This window comes from Emys orbicularis, chromosome 8 (genome assembly GCF_028017835.1).
Source record: "Emys orbicularis isolate rEmyOrb1 chromosome 8, rEmyOrb1.hap1, whole genome shotgun sequence".
NCBI lineage: Eukaryota > Metazoa > Chordata > Testudines > Emydidae > Emys > Emys orbicularis.
Window position 1 is genome coordinate 18075187 of NC_088690.1, and position 22576 is coordinate 18097762.

At 41.2% G+C, this 22576-nt stretch overlaps 1 protein-coding gene across 1 annotated transcript in view; it reads right to left on the bottom strand.

The window, feature by feature from the left end:
• ITGB3BP (integrin subunit beta 3 binding protein) overlaps positions 1–22576 on the bottom strand; it is a 49536-nt gene that overhangs the window by 11780 nt on the left and 15180 nt on the right. Inside the window, exons 4-5 of the mRNA XM_065409770.1 lie at positions 7357–7432; positions 661–739 (exon numbers count right to left, since the gene is read on the bottom strand). Of these exons, the coding sequence (XP_065265842.1) occupies positions 661–739; positions 7357–7432 (155 nt within the window). The remainder of the gene's footprint in view (positions 1–660; positions 740–7356; positions 7433–22576) is intronic.

Below are 22576 nucleotides of genomic sequence, written 5' to 3' on the forward strand. Positions count from 1 at the left end.
AACAATGAATTGAACAGTATGATGACTTCAACACAAATAGATGTTTAATTTTCAAGTCCTTACATACAAGAGTAGGACTGCCAGAAGCTAGGACTGGATGACAAGGGCTGAATCACTTGTTAATTGCCCAGTTATGTTCATTCTCCCTGAACCACTGGCCACGGTCAGAAGACAAGCAAGATGGACCATTGTTATGTTCTAATGAAATCTAGGCAGCAATAATTTATAACTCTGTCAATGCTACTTAGTAATGACCTTACAACCTAGACACAGGGAGACAAGTTAAAAACAGACCTTTTGGCTCATTGGTATAGAGGTATAAATTTTGCTTTAGCTGCAGGATTTGTCCCAGATTCAAATCCTGGACAAGCAAAGATGTTCCTGTGTCATACAGGAGGTCAGACCAGATGATCACAATAGTCTCTTCTGGCCTTGGAATCTATGAATAAAAACCTCATTGTGCCAGTGTACTTTGAAAAGTGACTTGGGGAAAAAAATTAAATGGTATTGTCAGCTTCTATATTTGTGTCTCAATGATTTTCAGGTCAAAAGCTTTCTTTTCTTGCCTTTAAATCTCAAAGAATACTGTATATAAGATTTCATTTTCTTCTAGTTTCTTTTTAAAGTACATTAAGAAAATTAATGCCAGTAAAGACACACCTGCAAACTTGTTAAGCTTTGTCTCATTTTCAGAAATCTCACCAATGAATTTTCAACTTCAGACTGCAACACCATAAACCTACATAAAAGAGAAATGATTTAAATCAATGATGTCAGCATCTATTGGGAATAATCATTTAAAAAGTCTTTCTTAGAGGTCCCCCCAACAACAGTAATGTCTCAGCACTAGGTAAACAATAGTTAGTTTATCCTGATAACACTACTGTGAAGTAGGAAAGTATCATCTTTGTTTTAAAAATAGGGAACTCGGGTCCAGAGAAATTAAGGCTATGTCTACACTACAGCTGAACAAGCCTCCAAGCCCAGGTAGACAGACACATGCTAGCGGGCCTTGTGCTAGTGAGCTAAAAATAGCAATGTGGATGTTGCAGCTCAGGCTCTCAAGCCTAGGGGGTCAGGTGAGCTTGAGAGCCTGAGCCGCAATCTCCACACTCCTTTTTTTCAAAAACAAAATTTTAAACCTGTTCGCTCGAGCCTCTCTAGTGCGAGTCTGTCTACCGGGGTCGGGAGGCTTGCTGCCACTTCCAGTGTAGACATACCCAATCCAACTTGCCCATGATCACATAAGAAGGCTGTGGCACAGCCAGGAATTGAACCCACGCGGTCTCAGTTCAGACCACTAAACCATCTTTCAATCCACAGACATGTTCTAATACTGATGTAAAGATTAGTCAGATTTTAGAAGTTGATGAGCTTAGTAAGAAAAGCAAAGTACGACACAATTGGATCAGATTCTAAATTACAGATTACACTGGTCTACAATTTTTGAGAAGTCGTCTGCTTCAGAGATAAAATGTGCTATTTATTATGTATTTTGATGTGCTGAATTCAAATATGACAATTAAAACAATTGATTGGCTACTGTTTCTAAGATATTTAAGTTTTTACATTTTATGTCTATGTATATTGTGTAGATAGTAGGGTTTTAATCATAAATTGTAAACCTAGGTCTTTTCATGTGTGTATGATTGAGGATGTGCACTAAATACTTATGGGGGGAAACCGTCAAATGTTCTTATAACAAAGACTTAGAACTGGTTCTTTTTGTAGCATGTCAGCATAGAAATCAAATATGGACAAATGGGAAAACATCCATTCACTTTTCTTTTCCCCAACAAAAGGAAGGATCTCATTATCATACTGAGCCTTATGGAAAAAGGAAGTTATTATCATCACATTTTTACACAGCAACAGATGGTTACCCAGAAGAGGAAATGCCAATGTCAGTGTATCGTACAATATATTTCCCCCCTCAGAACATAAAGCGTATGGAAGTTCACATAAAATATTACTATGTAGGTGTTTGTTTGTACATGTGCTTTATTGACATGTCACTAACTGCTGTTCTCAACTTTTGCAGTTATTTTTAAACATATTGAATACAAACATTTACATGTCGAAAGTGACCATGCTTACTTGAATGGGTTTGCACTTGCAAGGTTACCACCACTTGGAAACAATGGTATATACATTGACCAGGGATTTACTGTATCATGGGAAGAATATATTTGCTTGGATTAAGAGTTTTCCACACTAAAAACAAGACATTTGTAAATATTTGCCTAAAGAGATTATGATTATTCAAAGATTTTTTTTAAAAAAATTTTAAGGTCCAAAGGGAGCCATTATGATCATCAAGCCTGGCCATACAACCTCACTCAAAAGTTTCTGCATCAAGCCCATCATTTCTTTTTGAGCTACAACATACCTTTTAGACCATACCTTGACTTAAAATCTTCCAGTGATGGAGAGTCAACCAGGTCCCTAGGTTAATTATTCCAATTGTTTGCTATTCTCTTGGGATTTTAGTTTAAGCATGAAGAAAAAAAAACCTGTTTCATATGAAGGCACTGTAGTGAATTCTTCCATAATTGAAAGCATTTTAGTTGACTAACTTTGACATTCATTTGTGACTTCCACACAAATTCAATGTACCTTTAGTAAAACATGTATGGAGTGTAACTGTAGGTCCAAGGATATTAGAGAGAGAAGATGGGTGACACAATAGCTTTTATTATACTAACTTCTGTTGGTGAGAACAATAAAAGATCCAATAAAGGATATTACCTCACCTACCTTGTCTGTTTAGTAAAATGTTTTCCAAAAATTAATAAAATCTACAAGTAAACCCACAGCTTTTAGTGTAAAAAAATTAACTATTCATGAAAGAGGATTTAAATGCCATGCTCAAAATGAATAAGATCAAGGTAAATTTTAAAATTGGTGTTCCTTTATCATAAGTCAAAGCAGGTTAAGTTCCAGTTCTGTATGGGAATCTACTAGCATGGTCCCCTGAATTTGTGCAGATTGAGATGAAATGTCAGGACATAAAACACTTTTCTTGCATTCTTAAATTGTAAGGTAGGTATCAGGGTCAGTGTATGTGGATCCCTTTGCAGGACTGGGTCCGTAGTTTTTAATTAGCACTTAATGAATTACAGTCACTGATATAGCTGAAGGATTTTAATTCCTAACAACTAGAGTGCTGCTTACTGTTCTAGTGGGCTCCACCACTTAAATGATATTTAGTATCCTGCAATAAAGGAATTCCACATTTAAGCAAAAAGATGAAGCATCTAGTATAATAAAAAGAACCTTCTGAAATACCTTTATCAAAAGGAAGAGCTCTAACTCCAAGCATAAGAAAAAAATATAATGCTTATTCAAATAAAGGTTGCAAATCATAACTGTTAGAAGCATTTTTGGAAAAATGATAGAAACTACTTAAGATTTGGAGGAAGTGAATAAGAATATCTGTTTGACAGAAGCTGCTAAACTTTCAGTTATAGGCAGGGCTGGTAGAGCCGCCTATTATTAAAGTTGCCTGACAATTATCAGACCCTTTTTTCAGTTGTTTATAACTTTACCAGACTTTATGTTGAAATTTTCCATGCCAGGTGTCTGCCTCACACTGAACTTTTTGGGAAACTTTCAGACAAAATGGTTCTGCTGTTTCCAAGAATGAGGCTAGGAAAAAATAAGTTTTGCCCATTTAAAAAAATTCTCATGACCTTTAGTATCCCCATGCTTTGGAGCAAGGGCTTGAAAATTGGCAACGGGCGGCCTTTGTGTCACCTTGTACCTTTTGCCACCCCTATGAAAATCCACCCAGATTTGGCTGCATTATAAACCTTTGAAAAAAAAATCACAATTTGCACATGCTCAGTAGAGGCTACTTAGATTTTAGCATCTAAAATCTCTGAAAATTCCATCCTTAGTTAGCATGCTTGAGCCTCTCAGATCTCCTAGTGCTGACCAGACTGCACATGCACCATCCACAGGATTCTTGCCTCATTCAGTGCACAGGGTGGGTGGGCCTGCTCTGGAGATAAGCCAAGGTTGTGTAATGAAGGAGACCATTGTCTGCAGGACAAATTGAACAATGAGGAAAAAACAAAATATTGAAGAGCTGCTCAGTAAGTGAGCACTGTCCATCCTGTGCACTGAATGAGGCAAGGGTGCAGTGGAAAAAATAGTATGCAATCATGTAATTAAATACTGTATCAATGCATATGCACAAGAGGAATAAATTACATTTGCACAGGCATTGACTTCGCAACCTTACTAGTGTTTTTTAATGGTGGTTTTTTTTTTTTTGTAATTTTCTAGGTTTTTGTTTTTGTTTTAAACGAACTGAAAAAATAGATTCCCTCAAGGCATCATATTGACACCCACGTGGTTCATCAGCAGGGTGGAAACTTGAGATCCACCACATAGACTTCTGCCAATTGAGTTAACAGAGTAACTGCAGCAGTAGATTGTCATTCTTTATGTGGACCAGCACGGGAGAGAGAAAAGACACACCTTGACAGTGGGTTTCACAGATATTTGCTGACGGCAGAGGAATGATGAGACTCAGGAATCTTTGGTTTCATTCCAGGCTCCTGAGGGGAGTGTACTCTAGAGGGCACAGACTCTTCTGCCCATTCCCTACAAACCTGACCTCTTCTGTCCCTTCCCCTCCCAACTGTCCCTGTCCCAGTCTCATTCTCCTAGTCAGTCCCAGTCTTCACTCCTCAGGCTTCTCATCTAGGCCCTATCCCCTTTGTCTAGCCAGTCCTAGTCTCCCTCATCCAGGCTTGCTCTCTGAGTCTAATCTTCCTCCCTACACCCAATCTCTCCCTGTCCCCACATCCAATCCCAGTTCTCCTCTACCTATTTCCTTGCACAGCTAGTCCTAGTTCCCTCCTTCCAGCTCCTCATCTGATCTCTCTCCTTCCCCGCTGTCGACTCCTAGTCCTACTCTCCTCATCCAGTCTCCCCTCCCTCACCTCCTCATCCCTGTCTCTCTGCCCAGCAAGTTCCAGTTCTCCCTCTGCACCCCAAATCCCCATCCAATCTCAGTGTTCTCTGCCACTCCAGCCAACTGGTTCCCAGTCCCTGTTTCTCTAACCAACTTCCAGCAGCTTCTCTCCCCTCCCCCAATTCCAGTCCCAGTCTCACCAAACTCCTTGTTCCAATCTATTCTTTTTCCTCCCCCTCTGCATTTCAGAGCTTTTGTTCCCTCTGCATTTCAGGTGGCTTCCTCCTCCATGCTACCAGGGTAGTAGCAGGGGGGCACTTAGAGCACAGAAGAGACAGGATCCCTGCTTTCAGTTCCAATGCCCAGTCCCAAGCAGCTGGGGGCAGCAACAACAGGGAAAGTCCAACTTGACCCCTGTAGCCCAGCCTGGAACATGGTTAGTTGCTCTGTGGGAATTGTACACGCACAGTCTGGTCACACACAGGAGCAAGGAGGGGACAGAGCATGCTCAGTGAGAATGGAATACACCAAGTCTATTCAAACTGCAATTTTTCAGAGGCTTATACCTTGGCAAAATCTGGATAGATTTTCAAAGGGACAGCAAAAGTCACATTGCTGACACAAACGCCATTACCTGCCAAATTTCAAGGCCCTGCCCCAAAGCAAGGGGGCAATAGAGATTTTCAAAGAAAAGTTCACCCAGCATTTAACATAGGCACAACAGCATGTGTCTTCCCTAGCTTCATTCTTGGAAACAGCGGAACCATTTTGGATGAAATTTGCCCCCAAACTTCAACTCAGGCAGATACCTGGCATGGAAAATTTCAACCAAACTGTTAAAGTTTGGTAAAATTATAAGCAACAGAAAACAGAGTCTTATAATTAAGGCTAAGATTTTTGTCAAGGACATTTTTAGTAAAAGTCACGGACAGGTCATGGGCAAAAAAGAAAATTTCACAGAAGCCGTGACCTGTCCGTGACTTTTACTAAAAATATACCTCAAAAAATGGGGATCTGTGGGTCTCCACACTGCCTGAAGCGGGGCAGCTGCACAGGGGCTAGGAGATTTCTGCAGCAGCTAGGGGCTGCGGGGTACCCCTGTTGCATGCAACTCCGGGGGTCCCCTGCTGCCCAGGGGGGCTGGGAGCTGTGGGGTGTCCTTACCCCCCACGTCGGCTGGGCACTGTGGGGTAACCCCATTGGCAGTGGGCCGGGAGCTGCGGGGTTTCCTCAGCATGGCCAGGAGCTGCAGGGTTCCCCGCCAGTGGCGGCGCCTGCAGGCTCGGAGATTCCTCCACTGCCCACAGCAGCTGGGAGCTCGGGGGTCCTGTACTGGGGACTCCGGGATTCCCCAGCTGGCTTGGGGGTTCATCTGCCGCCACCAGTGGCTCAGGGATTCCCCCGCCGCCTGCGGCAGCTGGGGGCTCCCCGCCACCCATGGCCGCTGGGAGCTGGGAGTTCCCCGCGCCCGTGACAGCTTGGAGCTCCGGGAGCCGCCAGAGGCACCGGGCATACCTCGCAGTTCCCTGCCCTCACTGGAGACAGGGGACCCTGCAGCTCCCGACCACCACAGGCTGAAGTCACGGAGGTTGCTGGCAGTCACGGATTCCGTGACTTCCGCGACCTCCGTGACTAAATCATAGCCTTAGTTATAATGGACAGTGCCAGACAACCTTAATATGTATCACGCTACCAGCCTCACCTATAATATATTTTACCAACTCTGACTCCTATTCAGCAAAACACTTAAGCATTCCTTCCTTATGCACTCCTTATGTCCATCCCCGTTTAGCAAAGCACCTGAGCAGCCACCTAACTTGATGTACCTGCTTAAGTGCTTTTCTGAATTGAGGCCTATAAATGTCCATCACTGTCTGAAGGTTTAGGTACTAAAGTATGTCCATCACTGTCAGAAGGCTTATGTACTAAAGTATGTCCATCACTGTCAGAAGGCTTATGTACTAAAGACAGTTTGTAGCAAGAAAAACAAGATTCTTATGGGAATGTTTTAGCAAAACAAATATACATTTGAAGTCAGAATCATGACCCATTGTGATGAGAGGTATCAAAATCAACCACTAGAATTTGGCAATGCATCTTTGCCACAAGCAATGCTTCCAGCAAAATCTAAAGAGCTTGCACATGTGAAACAGTTTGGAAAAACAAAACACATTCCTTTGTGTACCTTAATTACAATACTGCCATTATGGGTGGGATGTCTAATAATGGGTACGGGAGTTAGGTTACCAAATCCCATGGAAAAATCAGAGTTGGGTGTCCAACTCCCTTAGCTGCTTTGGAAAATCCCACCCTGTATAATCTCAAGTATAAAAGAACAATCATTCTAAGTTTTATTTCTCTAAGGAAATAGTCACTTCCCTCCATCACTGAAAATGATGACATTTTATCACCACAGACTGGTACACACTTACTTATCATACTCTTCTGTTTGAGATTGCCCTCTTCTGGATAAACTGACTTCTGAGTCATTCAGCTCATCTCTGTCTCCTAAGTAGTCCATATTAAAGAAAGAAACAAAAATACAGATAAAAATGAAACAGGTGTATTGTATATAGTTTGAAGCAGTAGGGAAAAAAAGAGGTGTTAGCATGCATCCTCACCACAGAGAAATCTCTTAAAAACAGCTTGCTTATGAAACAAGGATGACTGTCCCATGAACACACAAACTTTTTTTTTTTTTAATTTGTCGCCTCAGTGGCTTCTGTAGCTTTTAGATGTAGACAATTTGGAACTACAGTATCAGTGACTGGAATTTGGTAAGATTCTGTCAGAAATTAGAAGATCAAAAACTGTTGAACATCTTGTTTAAGAATATTTTTCAAAATGCAGCATGTCGGAGAAATAAAGCATTGCTATGACTGAGAAGTAAAACCTCCACCTCCTTTAACAAGCAGAAAGCATAGGCCTGTACCCTGAACCCCATCTTGTATGCAACTAAAAGGAGACTGCAACTTCTTTCCAAATGCTCTGACATAGTACATTGATATTACAGTATTCTAGCCAAGTGCCTGTCATATGACAGGGTGTGAACAAGTCATATTTCTGTATTTCCATGTATAGATTGTTAGAATATTTGCATGTTTCTGTCAGAAAATGGGATGAGGGAGGGAATCACCACAAAACTCCACTGCTATGGCTTTGCTAATTAAACTGGAATTCAAATGTGGCGCAAAGAAAAGAAACTGCCTTTTGGGTAAGAAATCTGTATGGCCTACAGTGATGTCAGCTGAGCAATTATAGATCAAGAGCTTTAGATTAGTGTATATTCAGATCAATTTAACTGGAAAAACGTTTTTCAACTGAATAATCAAATGGACATGAATTTAGAAAGCGATTGTAGTACTAAACTAAATCTACTGCTTCTTGATCCGTATCTGCTGGAGCTATTCTGATAGCCATATATAAATGTCAAGAAACATACAGTATACTTATAGTAAGGGACAAAAAGCCAACCTTAATCAAATATTCTATGTAAAGTTCCTTTCAGTGTATATTCACAATATCTCTACCAATACCACTTTAGGAAAAAAGTTACATTTGAACAAAATTAGGTACACACCTTACACCATATATCAATTTCTATATTGGCTTTCTAAGGAAATTTTTTCACTTCAAGGTCCCAGAAGCAAAGACAAGGTTTTCATCTCGAGGCCAAAAGCCCAAAAACATCAAGACACTTGATCACGGCCTTGGATAGACCAAGAGACTACCTACACTTGACCAGAGCTCAGAGAGCCAAGATACTACACTAGCCTGAGCCCCAGGAATCACTGTATGAAGGTATTTCCCGTGAAATTTTATTACAGGGATGGCAAAATATACAGTCCATCTTTACTGTGTTTAAATTTCACTTCCATGCACTTCAGGTGCACAGCAAGCGAGGAGCTGTATGATTATTCTCTCCCCCTCACCAATGATTTATTCTGAAGATTTTATAGAAACCCACCATGATGCTTTCATAACAAAGAAATAATTGCATGAGGATCAAAAGTTCTCAAAGCCAGAAAGCTCTCAAACAACCAGACCCAATACAGTGTTGTCTTTGAGTCAGAGTCCCTACAAAAATGAAATTCTATCCAGATAAAATAATGTCTTCGCTTCTGATTGTCCTCTGACAGATGACGGGGGGGATGGTGCTCCCATAGAAAAACTGTACTAAATGGCAACAGAGATCTCTCTTCCTCGCCATTCACGTTGTTATGTCAGCTGACCTGACTGCTCAGACAGTGAATACATTATTTAAAATATAAATATGGCTTAAAGCACATTTACAAAAGGATAAAAAGTGAGACCTAGTTTTTTATCATATCTTCAACCATATTAGTGACTATCATCACTATGAACCACAAAATTAACTTTTAGTTCAGAGATTTAGTTTTGTTATTTACATAGTGCCTTAGAAGTACATAGCATTTTACATATGTGCAAGAAAAAAGGCCCTGCTCAAAGGATCTTATCATGTAAGCCAGATTGATACAACACAGATTATAAAAGGATTAGTGTGAGAGTGGCAGCAGACAGCCCTGGAAAGGATACTAGTGATAGAAGACTAAGTGGAAGGATCAAGTTTTAAGGAAGGATCTGACAGAGAAGAAGAAAAAGCCATAAAAATTAGGACTGTCAAGCGATTAAAAAAATTAATTGCGATTAATCGCACTGTAAAACAATAATAGAATACTATTTATTTAAATATTTTTGGATTTTTCAAATATATTGATTTCAATTACAACACAGAATACGAAGTGTACAGTGCTCCCTTTATATTTATTTTTGATTACAAGTATTTGCACTGTACAAAAAAACAAAAAATAGGATTTTTCAATTCACCTAATACAAGTACTGTAGTGCAATCTCTTATCATGAAAGTTGATCTTATAAATGTAGAATTATGCACACAAAAAGAACTGCATTCAAAAATACTTTTTGTTCAGCCAATCACTCAGACAAACAAGTTTTTTTACATTTGCAGGAGATAATGCTGCCATCTTCTTGTCTACAATGTCACCTGAAAGTGAGAACAGGCATTCTCATGGCACTGCTGTAGCCAGTGTCGTAAGATATTTACGTGCCAGATGTGCTAAAGGTTCATATATCCGTTCATGCTTCATCCACCATTCCAGAGGACGTGTGTCCATGCTGATGACGGGTTCTGCTCGATAACGATCCAAAGCAGAGCGGACCGACGCATGTTCATTTTCATCATCTGAGTCAGATGCCACCAGCTCAAGGTTGATTTTCTGTTTTGGTGGTTCGGGTTCTGTAGTTTCCACATCAGAGTGTTGCTCTTTTAAGACTTCTGACAGCATGCTCCACACCTCGTCCCTCCAGATTTTGGAAGGCATTTCAGATTCTTAAACCTTGTGTCGAGTGCTGTAGCTATCTTTAGAAATCTCACATTGGTACTTTCTTCACGTTTTGTCAAATCTGCAGTGACCGTGTTCATAAATCAAACAACAACATGTGCTGGGTCACCATCCGAGACTGCTATAACATGAAATATATGGCAGAATGTAGGTAAAACAGAGCAGGGGACATACAATTCTCCCCCAGGGAGTTCAGTCACAAATTTAATTAACACGTTATTTTTTTAATGAGCGTCATCGGCATGGAAGCATGTCCTCTGGAATGGTGGCCGAAGCATGATGGGACATACAGATCTTTAGCATATCTGGCACGTAAATACCTTGCAATGTCGGCTACAAAAGTGCCATCCAAATGCCTGTTCTCACTTTCTGGTGACATTGTAAATAAGAAGAGGGCAGCATTATCTCCTGTAAATGTAAGAAACTTGTTTATCTTAGCAATTGGCTGAACAAGAAGTAGGACTGAGTGGACTTGTAGGCTCTGAAGTTTTACATTGTTTTGTTTTTGAGTGCAGTTACGTAACGAAAAAAATCTACATTTGTAAGTTGCACTTTCACGACAAAGAGATTGCACTACAGTACTTGTATGAGCTGAATTGACAAATATTATTTACAGTTCAAATATTTATAATAAAAAATAATATACACTTTGATTTCAATTACCATGCAGAATACAATATATATGAAAATATAGAAAAACATCCAAAATATTTAATAAATTTCAAATGGTATTTTATTGTTTATCAGTGCGATTAAAACTGCGATTAATCGTGATTAATTTTTTTAATCATGTTTAATTTTTTTAAGTTAATCGCGTGAGTTAACTGCAATTAGTCGATAGCCCTAATAAAAATATAAGAAAATTTAAGCTAGATTTAAGTTCTGGAAAAATCCATATGACTTTAATAGGTTTTGCTTCATGTACAAATTCAGAGCTTCTATTTACAGACTCAAATCCTCTCTTCTCTTTTTCTATTTGACTGCTTTTTTTTTTTCTTCTGGGGGGTAGGGGAGGGAAAGGGAGGATAATAAGTCTATAGTGACTTGTGGCCCAAGAGCAAAGAGTTTTTTCTTGTTGAATATAACAAGTCCATTCAGGGGACTACAGATTATACCAGAGATATTATAAATATATATATATATAAACCCCTCAGAGTAAAAGCCTTCTGGCAGTGAGCCAACTATCATGAGTTGTAACTCATGATAGTGGTACTCTGCTCCATACAGCCTACACAGGCAGCTTCTAAGTTACACATCACAATGGCTTAATCAGAGACCAACTCTCCCTCTGTGTCCCATTACTATACTTGCAGACTAGTGGAATACTTCAGTGGTCTGTCCCAAAGGCTGAACTTGAAGGCATTGTACAGAGTAGTGCCTTCTCAATTGTGAACCCTTGACTCTGGAATTTGCTCCCAACAAATATCCATCAAAGCCAATCCTTGTCACTTTTGGGTGCAATGTAAGATTTCTCCTTGTTTAGGTTCTCTCCTAATTATTGGACTTTCTTTTCCAAATCAGTTGGAATTAAGCAAAATAAGCAGTCATGATTAAATTATCCCTTGGATCTGCCATTAAGAACATAAGAACGGCCATACTGGGTCAGACCAAAGGTCCATCAAGCCCAGTATCCTGTCCTCTGACAGTGGCCAATGGCAGGTGCCCCAAAGGGAATGAACAGACAGGTTATCATCAAGTGATCCATGCCTGTCACCCAATCCCAGCTTCTGGCAAACAGAAGTTAGGGACACCATTCTTGCCCATCCTGGCTAATAGCCATTGAGATGGCCCTATCTTCCATGAATCTATCTAGCTTCCATTTGAACCCCATTATAGTATTGGCCTTCACAACACCCTCTGGCAAGGAGTTCCAGAGGTTGACAGTGCGTTGTGTGAAAAAATACTTTCTTGTGTTTGTTTTAAATCTGCTACCTATTAATTTCATTTGGTGGCCCCTTGTTCGTGTATTATGAGAAGGAGTAAATAACACTTTCTTATTTACTTTCTCTATACCACTCATGATTTTATAGACGTCTATCATATCCCCCCTTAGTCGCCTCTTTTCCAAACTGAAAAGTCCCTGTCTTATTAATCTCTCCTCATACGGAAGCCGTTCTATACCCCTAATCATTTTTGTTGCCCTTTTCTGAACGTTTTCCAATTCCAATATATCTTTTTGAGATAGGGCGATCACATCTGCATGCAGTATTCAAAGTGTGGACGTACCATGGATTTATATAGAGACAATATGATATTTTCTGTCTTATTGGTTATCCCTTTCTTGATGATTCTCAACATTCTGTTCACTTTTTTTGACTGCCGGTGCACACTGAGTGGATGATTTCAAGAACTATCCACAATGACTCCAAGATCTCTTTCTTGAGTGGTAACAGCTAATTTAGACCTATCATTGTATATGTATAGTTAGGATTATGTTTTCCAATGTGCATTACTTTGCATTTATCAACATTAAATTTCATCTGCCATTTTGTTGCCCAGTCACGCAGTTTTGTGAGATCCTTTTGTAGCTCTTCGCAATCTGCCTGGAACTTAACTATCTTGAGTAGTTTTGTATCATCTGCAAATTTTGCCACCTCACTGTTTATCCCTTTTTCCAGATCATTTATGAATATGTTAAATAGGACTGGGCCCAGTACAGACCCCTGGGGGACACCACTATTTACCTCTCTCCATTCTGAAAACTGACCATTTATTCCTACCCTTTGTTTCCTATCTTTTAACCAGTACCAATCCATGAGAGAACCTTCCCTCTTATCCCATGACTGCTTATTTTGCTTAAGAGCCTTGGTGAGGGACCTTATCAAAAGCTTTCTGAAAATCTAAATACACTATATCCACTGGATCTCCTTTGTCCGCATGCTTGTTGACCCCCTCAAAGAATTCTAGTAGATTGGTGAGGCATGATTTCCTTTTAAGGACTATTGACTATTTCCCAAAAAATTATGTTCATCTATGTGTCTGACAATTTTGTTCTTTACGATAGTTTCAACCAATTTGCCTGGTACTAAAGTGAGGTTTGCTGGCCTGTAGTTGCCAGGGTCACCTCTGGAGCCCTTTTTAAAAATTGGCATCACATTAGCTATCCCCCAGTCATTTGGTACAGAAGCTGATTTAAATGATAGGTTACAGATGACAGTTAGTAGTCCTGCAATTTCACATTTGAGTTCCTTCAGAACTCTTGGGTGAATACCATCAGGTCCTGGAGACTTATTACTGTTTAGTTTATCAATTTGTTCCAAAACCTCCTCTAATGACACCTCAATTTGGGACAGTTCCTCAGATCTGTCACCCAAAAAGAATGGCTCAGGTTTGGGAATCTCCCTCACATCCTCAACAGTGAAGACCGATGCAAAGAATTCATTTAGTTTCTCCGCAATGGCCATTCATTAAGAGGAGATGATGCAAGGGTGATGCATGGTACTGTTCTCCAATATAGGATAGCGGGTTTTTTTAAACTTGGTTATGTCAATGGATGCCTTAGAAGCACCTGTAATATGTCAGTCAATTTTAGTGTCCACAGCACTTACAGGTCAACAGACCAGATCAAATACAATGCCTAGTTCTTCTATTTCCAAAAATACTAAAAATCAGTATTATTTTTACCAAAACAATTTCATAAAGAAGCATTTTCACTTAGTTCTTAAAATACCTACCCCTATCTCAACATACACACCTTCATTCCCAAAATATATTACAGTGTCTCATTGCCTCTGTAAGGTGGAATACATTCTAGAGCAGAGGGCTTACAGCAAGCTGTGGGCCCTTAATGTGGGGTTTAAGAGGTGCATAGGTACCAGTGCAGGCCTACTGCACTGGGGTGGATTTCACCCTTAGCTATTATATATCACCTTTTTGACATTAGAAATGGCCCCACCTTCCCCTTGATTCAGTCTAAATGTTAAGTACTTTCACTTCTTTTCACTGGCTTTTAAATTATTGCATGTAAGTATTAGCTCTGTAGGATGGATTAAGTTTTAATTTTAATATTTTGTAAAGCGTTTTGAGATTCCTCAGCATGACAAAGTGCTATAAAAGTTTAAGTTGTTCCACTACAATAGCTGAGGGCCCTATCCCCAAGTTATTTAAAATTTAAATTTAAGTACTTGTAGCAAATTGGCCATCAGTTATGAGACTGAAATTACCACTGGACCAGTGACGTAGAAGAGCTGAACCTTAAGTGCATTTGAAAATTAGTAAATTAATTTAAAAATGAATCTTAAAAATATACTAGCCATTAAGGAAGAGGAACTGAAGAAGGGATCATATCATTTATTTAGAATGTAATAAATGGGCCATGCACTTCAAGGTAGTCTGCCAATGCACATGTAAGTTATCAGGGAGCCCACCAGAGCATTGCAACAATGAATTCTGGACATCATAAATGTGTACTTACATCAGGGTGTTTAGATTCTGAAAAATACAGTATACTTTTAACCAACTGTACCATGCTCTAGGCATTTAGACTTCTTGAGGGCTTTACTCAGTCACTCTTAATCAAAGAAAAAACAATATTTACTGTGTTCTCAGACAGCATTTATATATAGAACTTCTTGTACTTTGTACGGTGTAAATAGGAAAGTCTTTAAAGCTAATAAAATACATTTTGTAATACAATTCTCTATTGTTGTATTCTTACATTACTTAGTAAAATCCTAAAACATTTAAAATAAAATTTAAAATGTCTTTAGGGAGAGAGAAGCAGTCTGTTGAAAGGATGTGATGCAGCAGTCAGTCTTTGCCACCATTTTGTAGCTATATGAATGTAGAAAAAGGTAGTTAGTGCTCCATTACTGAATAATTATCCATCTAAATGTCAGCTGTGAACATGTGATCAGTCTTTTTATGAGCCAAAAGAATGTTCCCTTATGTCCATATTTAATTTCAGTATGGAAATACAGTACAGGCTCACCTTTCCCATTGACATCTCAATACACAAGCATTTTAGTCCTCAAGGCATTTTTTCCTTTTTATAAAAAAAGGACATATAATGCACACCTAGAGTTGTGCAGCTCTGCAGAAAATTGTTTAACACCTGCAGTACATACAGACACATTTATGTATGAATTGATGAAGGTATTTGTCGACATCCAAATGAAAGAGCTGTTCAAAAACGTAAATGCATACACAATGGGCTAGTCAATAATATTGCGTATTTTAAAAGCCCCAGCCTGTTGAATTTTTGAAAGATGCTAAAGCTGAATATAATGCTAACATCAGGTATAAAATTAATGTATTTACCTTCTGGGGTATATATTCAACAAGGCTGAGGCACAGCTTCATTATATGCAGCCACCCACAAAATCTGCAACTGCATTTCTGTGCTCACAAGAACAAATTCCTCTTTGTTCGTTGCTTTCTAAGACACAGCAACACTGGAAACAGATGAGTCCTCCTCATCTACCAGTCTATCAAGATGTAGCCACTAGGACACAGGATTTCTATCCCATTTCCTTTTCCTCCCAGGGTGCAGGTAAGTTTCCCATGTTAAGAACACCAAAGCTGGAGCACAATTATGGTTAGTATACACCAGGGGTCGGCAACCTTTCAGAAGTGGTGTGCCGAGTCTTCATTTATTCACTCTAATTTAAGGTATCACGTGCCAGTAATACATTTTAACGTTTTTAGAAGGTCTCTTTCTATAAGTCTATAATATATAACTAAACTATTGTTGTACGTAAAGTAAATAAGGTTTTAAAAATGTTTAAGAAGCTTCATTTAAAATTAAATTAAAATGCAGAGCCCCCCAGACCGGTGACCAGGACCCGGGCAGTCTGAGTGCCACTGAAAATCAGCTCGCGTGCCGCCTTTGGCACACGTGCCATAGGTTGCCTACGCCTGGTATACACTACCCTGATTATCTAGTCATTTTGCCCGAGCCTGATTCCTGACTAGGTTGGTGTACATACCAGTACTGCCACATCATGGAAAACAATTACCAAGGTATGAGAAATCTGCTTTTCCATGAAATGACTACTGCCATTATAGACAAACGAATCTGACTAGCAATGACCACATTCAGGGAGAGAAGGAGTAACTAGTCAAGCCCAATCTAGCTTCGCCATAAAGTGGCAAGAAGGAAGAAACTGACAGAAGGAAGTGGGTAAAGAACACCAGACAGAGCCGGTTGGGGTGAGTAGACCTCCCAAGAGCTGCTTTGGAAGGACCCCTCTGAAAACTTGCCAATCAAAGGCCTAGTAAAATCCTAAAACATTTAAAATAAATGTAAAATGTCTAGGGAGAAGGAGAAGCAGTCGGTTGAAAGGATGGAATGCAGCAGTCAGTATTTGACACCATTTTGTAGGTATATGAATGCAGAAAAAGTTAGTTACGGCTCCTTTTACATATCAGCTAAAACATACAAAATTTCTCAGGTCCAGGATGGGATTTCTGGTCTCAAAAAAGAGAGAGAGAGAGAGAGAGAGACCCACACTATAATTGCCAATAGCCCGGTGGTTAGGGTACTCATCTGGGCTGTGGGACATCCTTTGCTTGATTTGAAGCAGTAGCTTGAACCTGGGTCTACCACCTGGGCTACTGGCGATTCAGGGGGGGTGTCTGTGCTTCATTTTTTGGTGAAATTTCAGAAGGTCTCAGTTTCATCCTGATGAATGGGAATGAGAAACATTTTTGAAATCTCAAAAACTTTCACGGGATGAGAAAAGATTTCCACTTAGCTCTAACATGGAAATTACAAACCAAGGCCCCAACTCTCTGGGCCAAGTGCTGGCCACTAGAAAGGCTACTTTCCACCATAGGGAAGAGAAAGAGAAGAATAGTGAGGGTGGCTTCAAAAGGGTCCAAGCAGAGAGCATTTAGCACTAGTTTTAGGCTTCAAGGAGAATCAAGTAGTTAACAAAGGGACAAGGTAACTGCCTTGAGGAACCAACTGGGTTACAATGGAGAAGAACTCCACAGGGAAACCTCCTATAAACCCCTGCGAGAGTGACCTGTATTTTACAGGGCTAGCAGATATTTTTCAAAGGAATTCTGGAAGAACTGCAGAATGGAAGGGATAGTGGAGATTTTGTGGGACCCCATAATAAGCAGAGAAGTATCTTTTCAGGAATTGAGATGCTGAGGTCCCTGACTTAGTTTTGACAGGAGGGAATGTTCATGAAGTTAAGGAGGATAAAGGTCAAGGTGAAGGGCAGGGCTCCTAATGTCGGCGGCCTTTAGTTCTAGTAAGTGGAGGCCTAGACCTCAGGACAGCTAGAGGTCTGTGAAATAGGCCCACCTTGGCCACTCAAGCTATGAAAGGTACTGATCCCTTTTTGTTTTCTTCAAAACCCACCATGTCAAGGGTGGGGAATGAAGGCATAAGCTACATCCCTTTCCTAGGACATGGACAAGTTATCCTGTGGCCTGGGGGTCTAGGTATTGGCTCTCTGTATCTGAAAACTAGGGAGCTGCATCTCCACATGAAGTAGTCAGCTAATGGAGGCAGGGCCAGATTAACCTGTTGTGGGCCTGCTGCCAAACATATTTGTGGGCCCCCACTGAGGCAATGGAGCATGGTGCAGAAGTCAGTCCCCAGAGCAAGGGGCCAGCCAGGGGCATGGCATGGCAGGGGTGGCCCCGCTCCGCCCAGCCCAGTGTGAGGACACTATTTACAAACAGGCAGTTGCCAGATGCACAGTGGCCCTGTGATGCCAACATGTCCCTTCCCCTCAGGGAGCAGGCCCATGCCACGCCACAGAGCCCCCCACCCAACACCCCCCCCTCGACTCCCTGTGACCAGAGCCCCCCCGGACCCACTATGCCCAGTGTCCTCCCAGACCTCCCCCAGGCACAGCACCCTGCCCAGCACCCTCCTGCCCACAGCCCCACCACAACTGCCCAGCACCCCACACAGAACCCCCCACTCCCTATTGCCCCAACACACACATCTTCCCTGCCCCCTCACAGCCCAGCACCCCTCCCCAGACTCCCCACAGACCCACTTCCCCAGGCCCTGCCTCCCGGCCACACTCACCGGCCCTGCTGGGAGGTGACTGTGTCTGCTGGGCTGAGCCAGCAGCGCGACCAGGGCTGGTCCTGGGGCCGGGAATCGCTCTGTCCCTTCAGGAGCAGTGCAATCAGCCAGGCTCCTTCAAGACGCACTTGCCTGGAGGGGCCCAGCCAAGCCCCCTACACTGTCTCCCCCGCCACCTGGCTGAGACTGGCCAGGCTTCTGCACCAGTCCCAGGCTGCTCAGCTCCAGGGAGACTGGCGGGGCCCCACAGGCCTGGAGCCAGAGGTGCACTGGGGTCCTGCCAGGGGGCAGAGAGGAGCAGGGGGGTTGGGCAGAGAGGAGCCCTTGGCCAGCTGGTGGGCAGGCCGAGAGAAGCAAGTGGTGGGCAGGGGGAGCCAGTGGGGTCTCAGGGTGCAGTGCAAGCGGAGCAGGCCGGGGCCTCTTCTGAGGATGGGCCCGGCTCCATGGAGCCACTGGAGCCATTGTAAACCTGGCACTGCTTTGTTGAAGACCTCCCAGTAATGAGATCACTCTCCCACAAAGAGAGGGCTCTGCACAGACACTTTGCTTCAAGCACGACAATTCAGTACATGTGGATATGGAGCTTTTATTCCCACGGGGACAGAGTTCCTTGTACAGACTGATGAATACTGGGCTCCACACCCCCAATCTGCAGATGGCATTTGTAGTTTTGTAGAGGTAGAGGGGTCCTGAAGTAGACCCTCATATTGTGAGACCTGCACAGCCAACTGAGAGATGAATTCACTCATTGAGCGGAAGGAATTAAGCACTCCACCTGCTCCTCTGTTGAATATAGGGAGGACAATAAAGGCTTCCTGACTCATGCTGCTCACAGTTATTTTCAGGAAGGTCTTTGGATCAATGCCAGACTGATGGGTAGAGTGTGAAGAACCTGTGGGTATGAAAATAGGGATGGGAGGGTTATCACCCTTCCAGTTCTCGAGCCACTACCACTGAGTGGAGAAAGCCAGAGCATGGTCACCCAGTTAGGAGCTGCTCCTGCCATTGCTTAGACCTGAATTCAGCACAAGCTTGTGAGGAGTGGGAGGGCAAGATGGGTAGGAGGGATTCAGCTGATGAAGGCTGCAAAAAGAATATTTTTTTGCCCTCCTCTGGCTTTTTCTGGGAGGACATTTTCTTTAATTTCCTGTTCCATGTTGTTGTGGAGTTCCACTGAGGCTTTAAAGAAAGATGGTACTTCATCACAAAGACACCAGCTTTAGCTGCTTCCGTTAAGACAGGAGGACAACTGGGGATGCCCAGCAGCAAGCTGAGGAAGACCTGGACACAAAAATCAAGCAACTGGACTGGCTTCTGCCTGCCTGATATTTTGGTGAGGAGGACTCAAACACTTCTCCATACTAATGGCAGCACATAAAGGGAAATAAACTTGGTCGAAATAGAGTAATTGTGCTTCTGTCTGATTTGCTACCAAAAACATTTAGAGGAACTAGTAAGAAGACTTGTAACCACAAAAAAGAGATTGGCCTTCTGAAAATATACTACAAGAGTTTTTAACTCTACAAGGATCTTGGAAGTGAATGGCTATATCTTCTAGGGCTAATTGGTAATACTTATATACTCAAAATATAAAGTAAAGACAACTGTTCTGAGAGCTAATGATCTTTGGGTACTGTATTAGCATAATTAAAACACAGTTAATTAATATGACTATGGAAACAATGACAAACATTAATAGATTCATAGATTCCAAGGCCAGAAGGGACCGTTGTGATCATCTAGTCTGACTTCCTGTATAGCACAGGCCATAGAACTTCCTCAAATAATTCCTAGAGCAGATCTTTAAGAAAAACATCCAATCTTGATTTAACAATTGTCAGTGATGGAGAATCCAGGGAGGGTTAGACTAGATGACCCTTGCAGTCTCTGCTAACCCTCTTATGGCTAATTGCCCTCACTGTCAAAACAACAAGAAGGGGTTCTTCAAATATGTCAGACAAAAAAGAAAGATCAAGGATGGTGTGCATCCACTGCTCAACAGAGAAGGTGAGCTGATAATGGAAGATAAGCAGCTCTGCCTTCCTAATGCCTACTTTGCTTCAGTCTTCTGCCAAAAAGAACATGTGATCGGATGACTAGCGAAGTTACCATAGACAATAAAGAGGAAGAGATGCAGATCAGGATAAGTACAGAATACGTCAGATCTTCTGATCAATTTGAATGAATTCAAATCAGCAGAGTCAGATGTTATTCACCTAAGGGTACTGAAGGAATTAGCTGAAGAAATTTCTGAGCTACTGGCAATAATATTTGCAAACTCATGGATGAGAGGAGAGGTCCCGGAAGACTGAAGGGCTAATGTAGTCTCCATCTTTTAAAAAAGGGGAAAAGGAGGAGCTGGGGAACTATAGACCAGTCAGCCTGACTTCGATACCTGGGAAGCTACTAGAGCAGTGTATAAAACATTCAGTTTGTGAATACCTGGAGGATGAAGGGGTAATCACTAGCAACCAGCATGGATTTACCAAGAACAAATCATGCCAAACCAGTATCAGATACTGAGGTAAAATAATCTCTCTTCTTCTCCTCAAGATTCCTGTTTATGCATCCCAGGATCACATTAGCTTTTTTGGCCACAGCGTCACGCTGGGAACTCATGTTCAGCTGATTATCCACCACAACGGCCAAATCTTTTTTGAGTCACTGCTCCCCAGAATAGCGTCTCCCATCTTGTAAGGATGGTCTACATTCTTTGCTCCTAGATGTATACATTTACTTTTAGCAGTGTTAAAACGCATATAGTTTGCTTTTGTCCAGTTTACCGGGTGATCCAGATCGCTCTGAATAAGTGACCTGTCCTCTTCATTATTTACCACTCTCCCAATTTTGTGTCATCTGCAAACTTTATCCGTGATGATTTTCTTTTAACGACGATAAATAGCATAGGGCCAAGAACCGATCCCTGCAGGACCCCACTGGAAACACATCCACTTGATGACCCCCCATTTACAATTACATTTTGAGACCTATCAGTTTGCCAGTTTTTAATCCATTTAGTGTGTGCCATATTAATTTTATATCATTCTAGTTTTTGAATCAAAATGTCACATGGTATCAAGTCAAACGCTTTACAGAGGTCTAAGTATATTATATCAACAGTATTACCTTTATCGACCAAACTTGTAATCTCATCAAAAAAAGATATCTAGTTAGTTTGACAGGAACTATTTTCCATAAACCCATGTTGATTTGCATAAATTACATTAATCTCCTTTAATTTTTTCTTAATCAAGTCTCATATCAGCTGCTCCATTATCTTCCTCAAATCAACGTCAGGCTGACAGGCCTATAATTATGCGGGTCATTCTGTTTATCCTTTTTAAAAATTGGCACAACATTAGCTTTTTTCCAGTCTTCTGGAACTTCCTCAGTGCTCCAAGACTTATTGAAAATCAACATTAATGGTCCAGTGAGCTCCTCAGCCAGCTCTTTAAAAACTCTTGGATGCATGTTATCGGGACCTGCTGATTTAAAAATGTCTAACTTTAGTAGCTTCTGTTTAACATCCTCCAGAGATACTAGTGGAATGGTAAGAGTATTATATCACCATATGATGAGACTACAAATACAGAACAGAAATATTGATTGAAAACTTCTGCCTTTTCTGCATTATTATTGTTAATTCTACCATTTGCATCTAATAATGGACCAATGCCATTCTCTTTGTTTCTAATATACACCTCTATCCCGATATAACACGACCCGATATAACACGAATTCGGATATAACGCGGTAAAGCAGCGCTCGGGGGGGGGGGGCGGGGCTGCGCGCTCCGGCGGATCAAAGAAAGTTCTATATAACGCGGTTTCACCTATAACACAGTAAGATTTTTTGGCTCCCAAGGACAGCATTATATCGGGGTAGAGGTGTATTTTAAAAACTCCTTATTGTCCTTAACTCTGCTCGCCATAAGTTTTTCCTTGTATCCCTTTTCTTTCCTTAGCAATTTTCTACAATTACTAACTTCTGATTTATATTCATTACTATCAACTTTCCCTTTCTTCAATTTGTTGTTTTATATTTTACAACTGTCTTCACTTCCGCTCTAAACCAGGTTGTTTTTTTAAACCAGCACAGCCTTCTTCCTCCATTGTGGGATTGTGGCTTTTTAGGCATCGAATAGGGTGTTCTGAAATGATTCCCAAGTATCATACAAATTTTTTCTGATTAAATCCTCTCTCCTAGCTGACCAGGCTCATAATTGTTTTCAGCTTTGTGAAATTGGTCCTATTAAAGCACCAAGTATAGAAATTA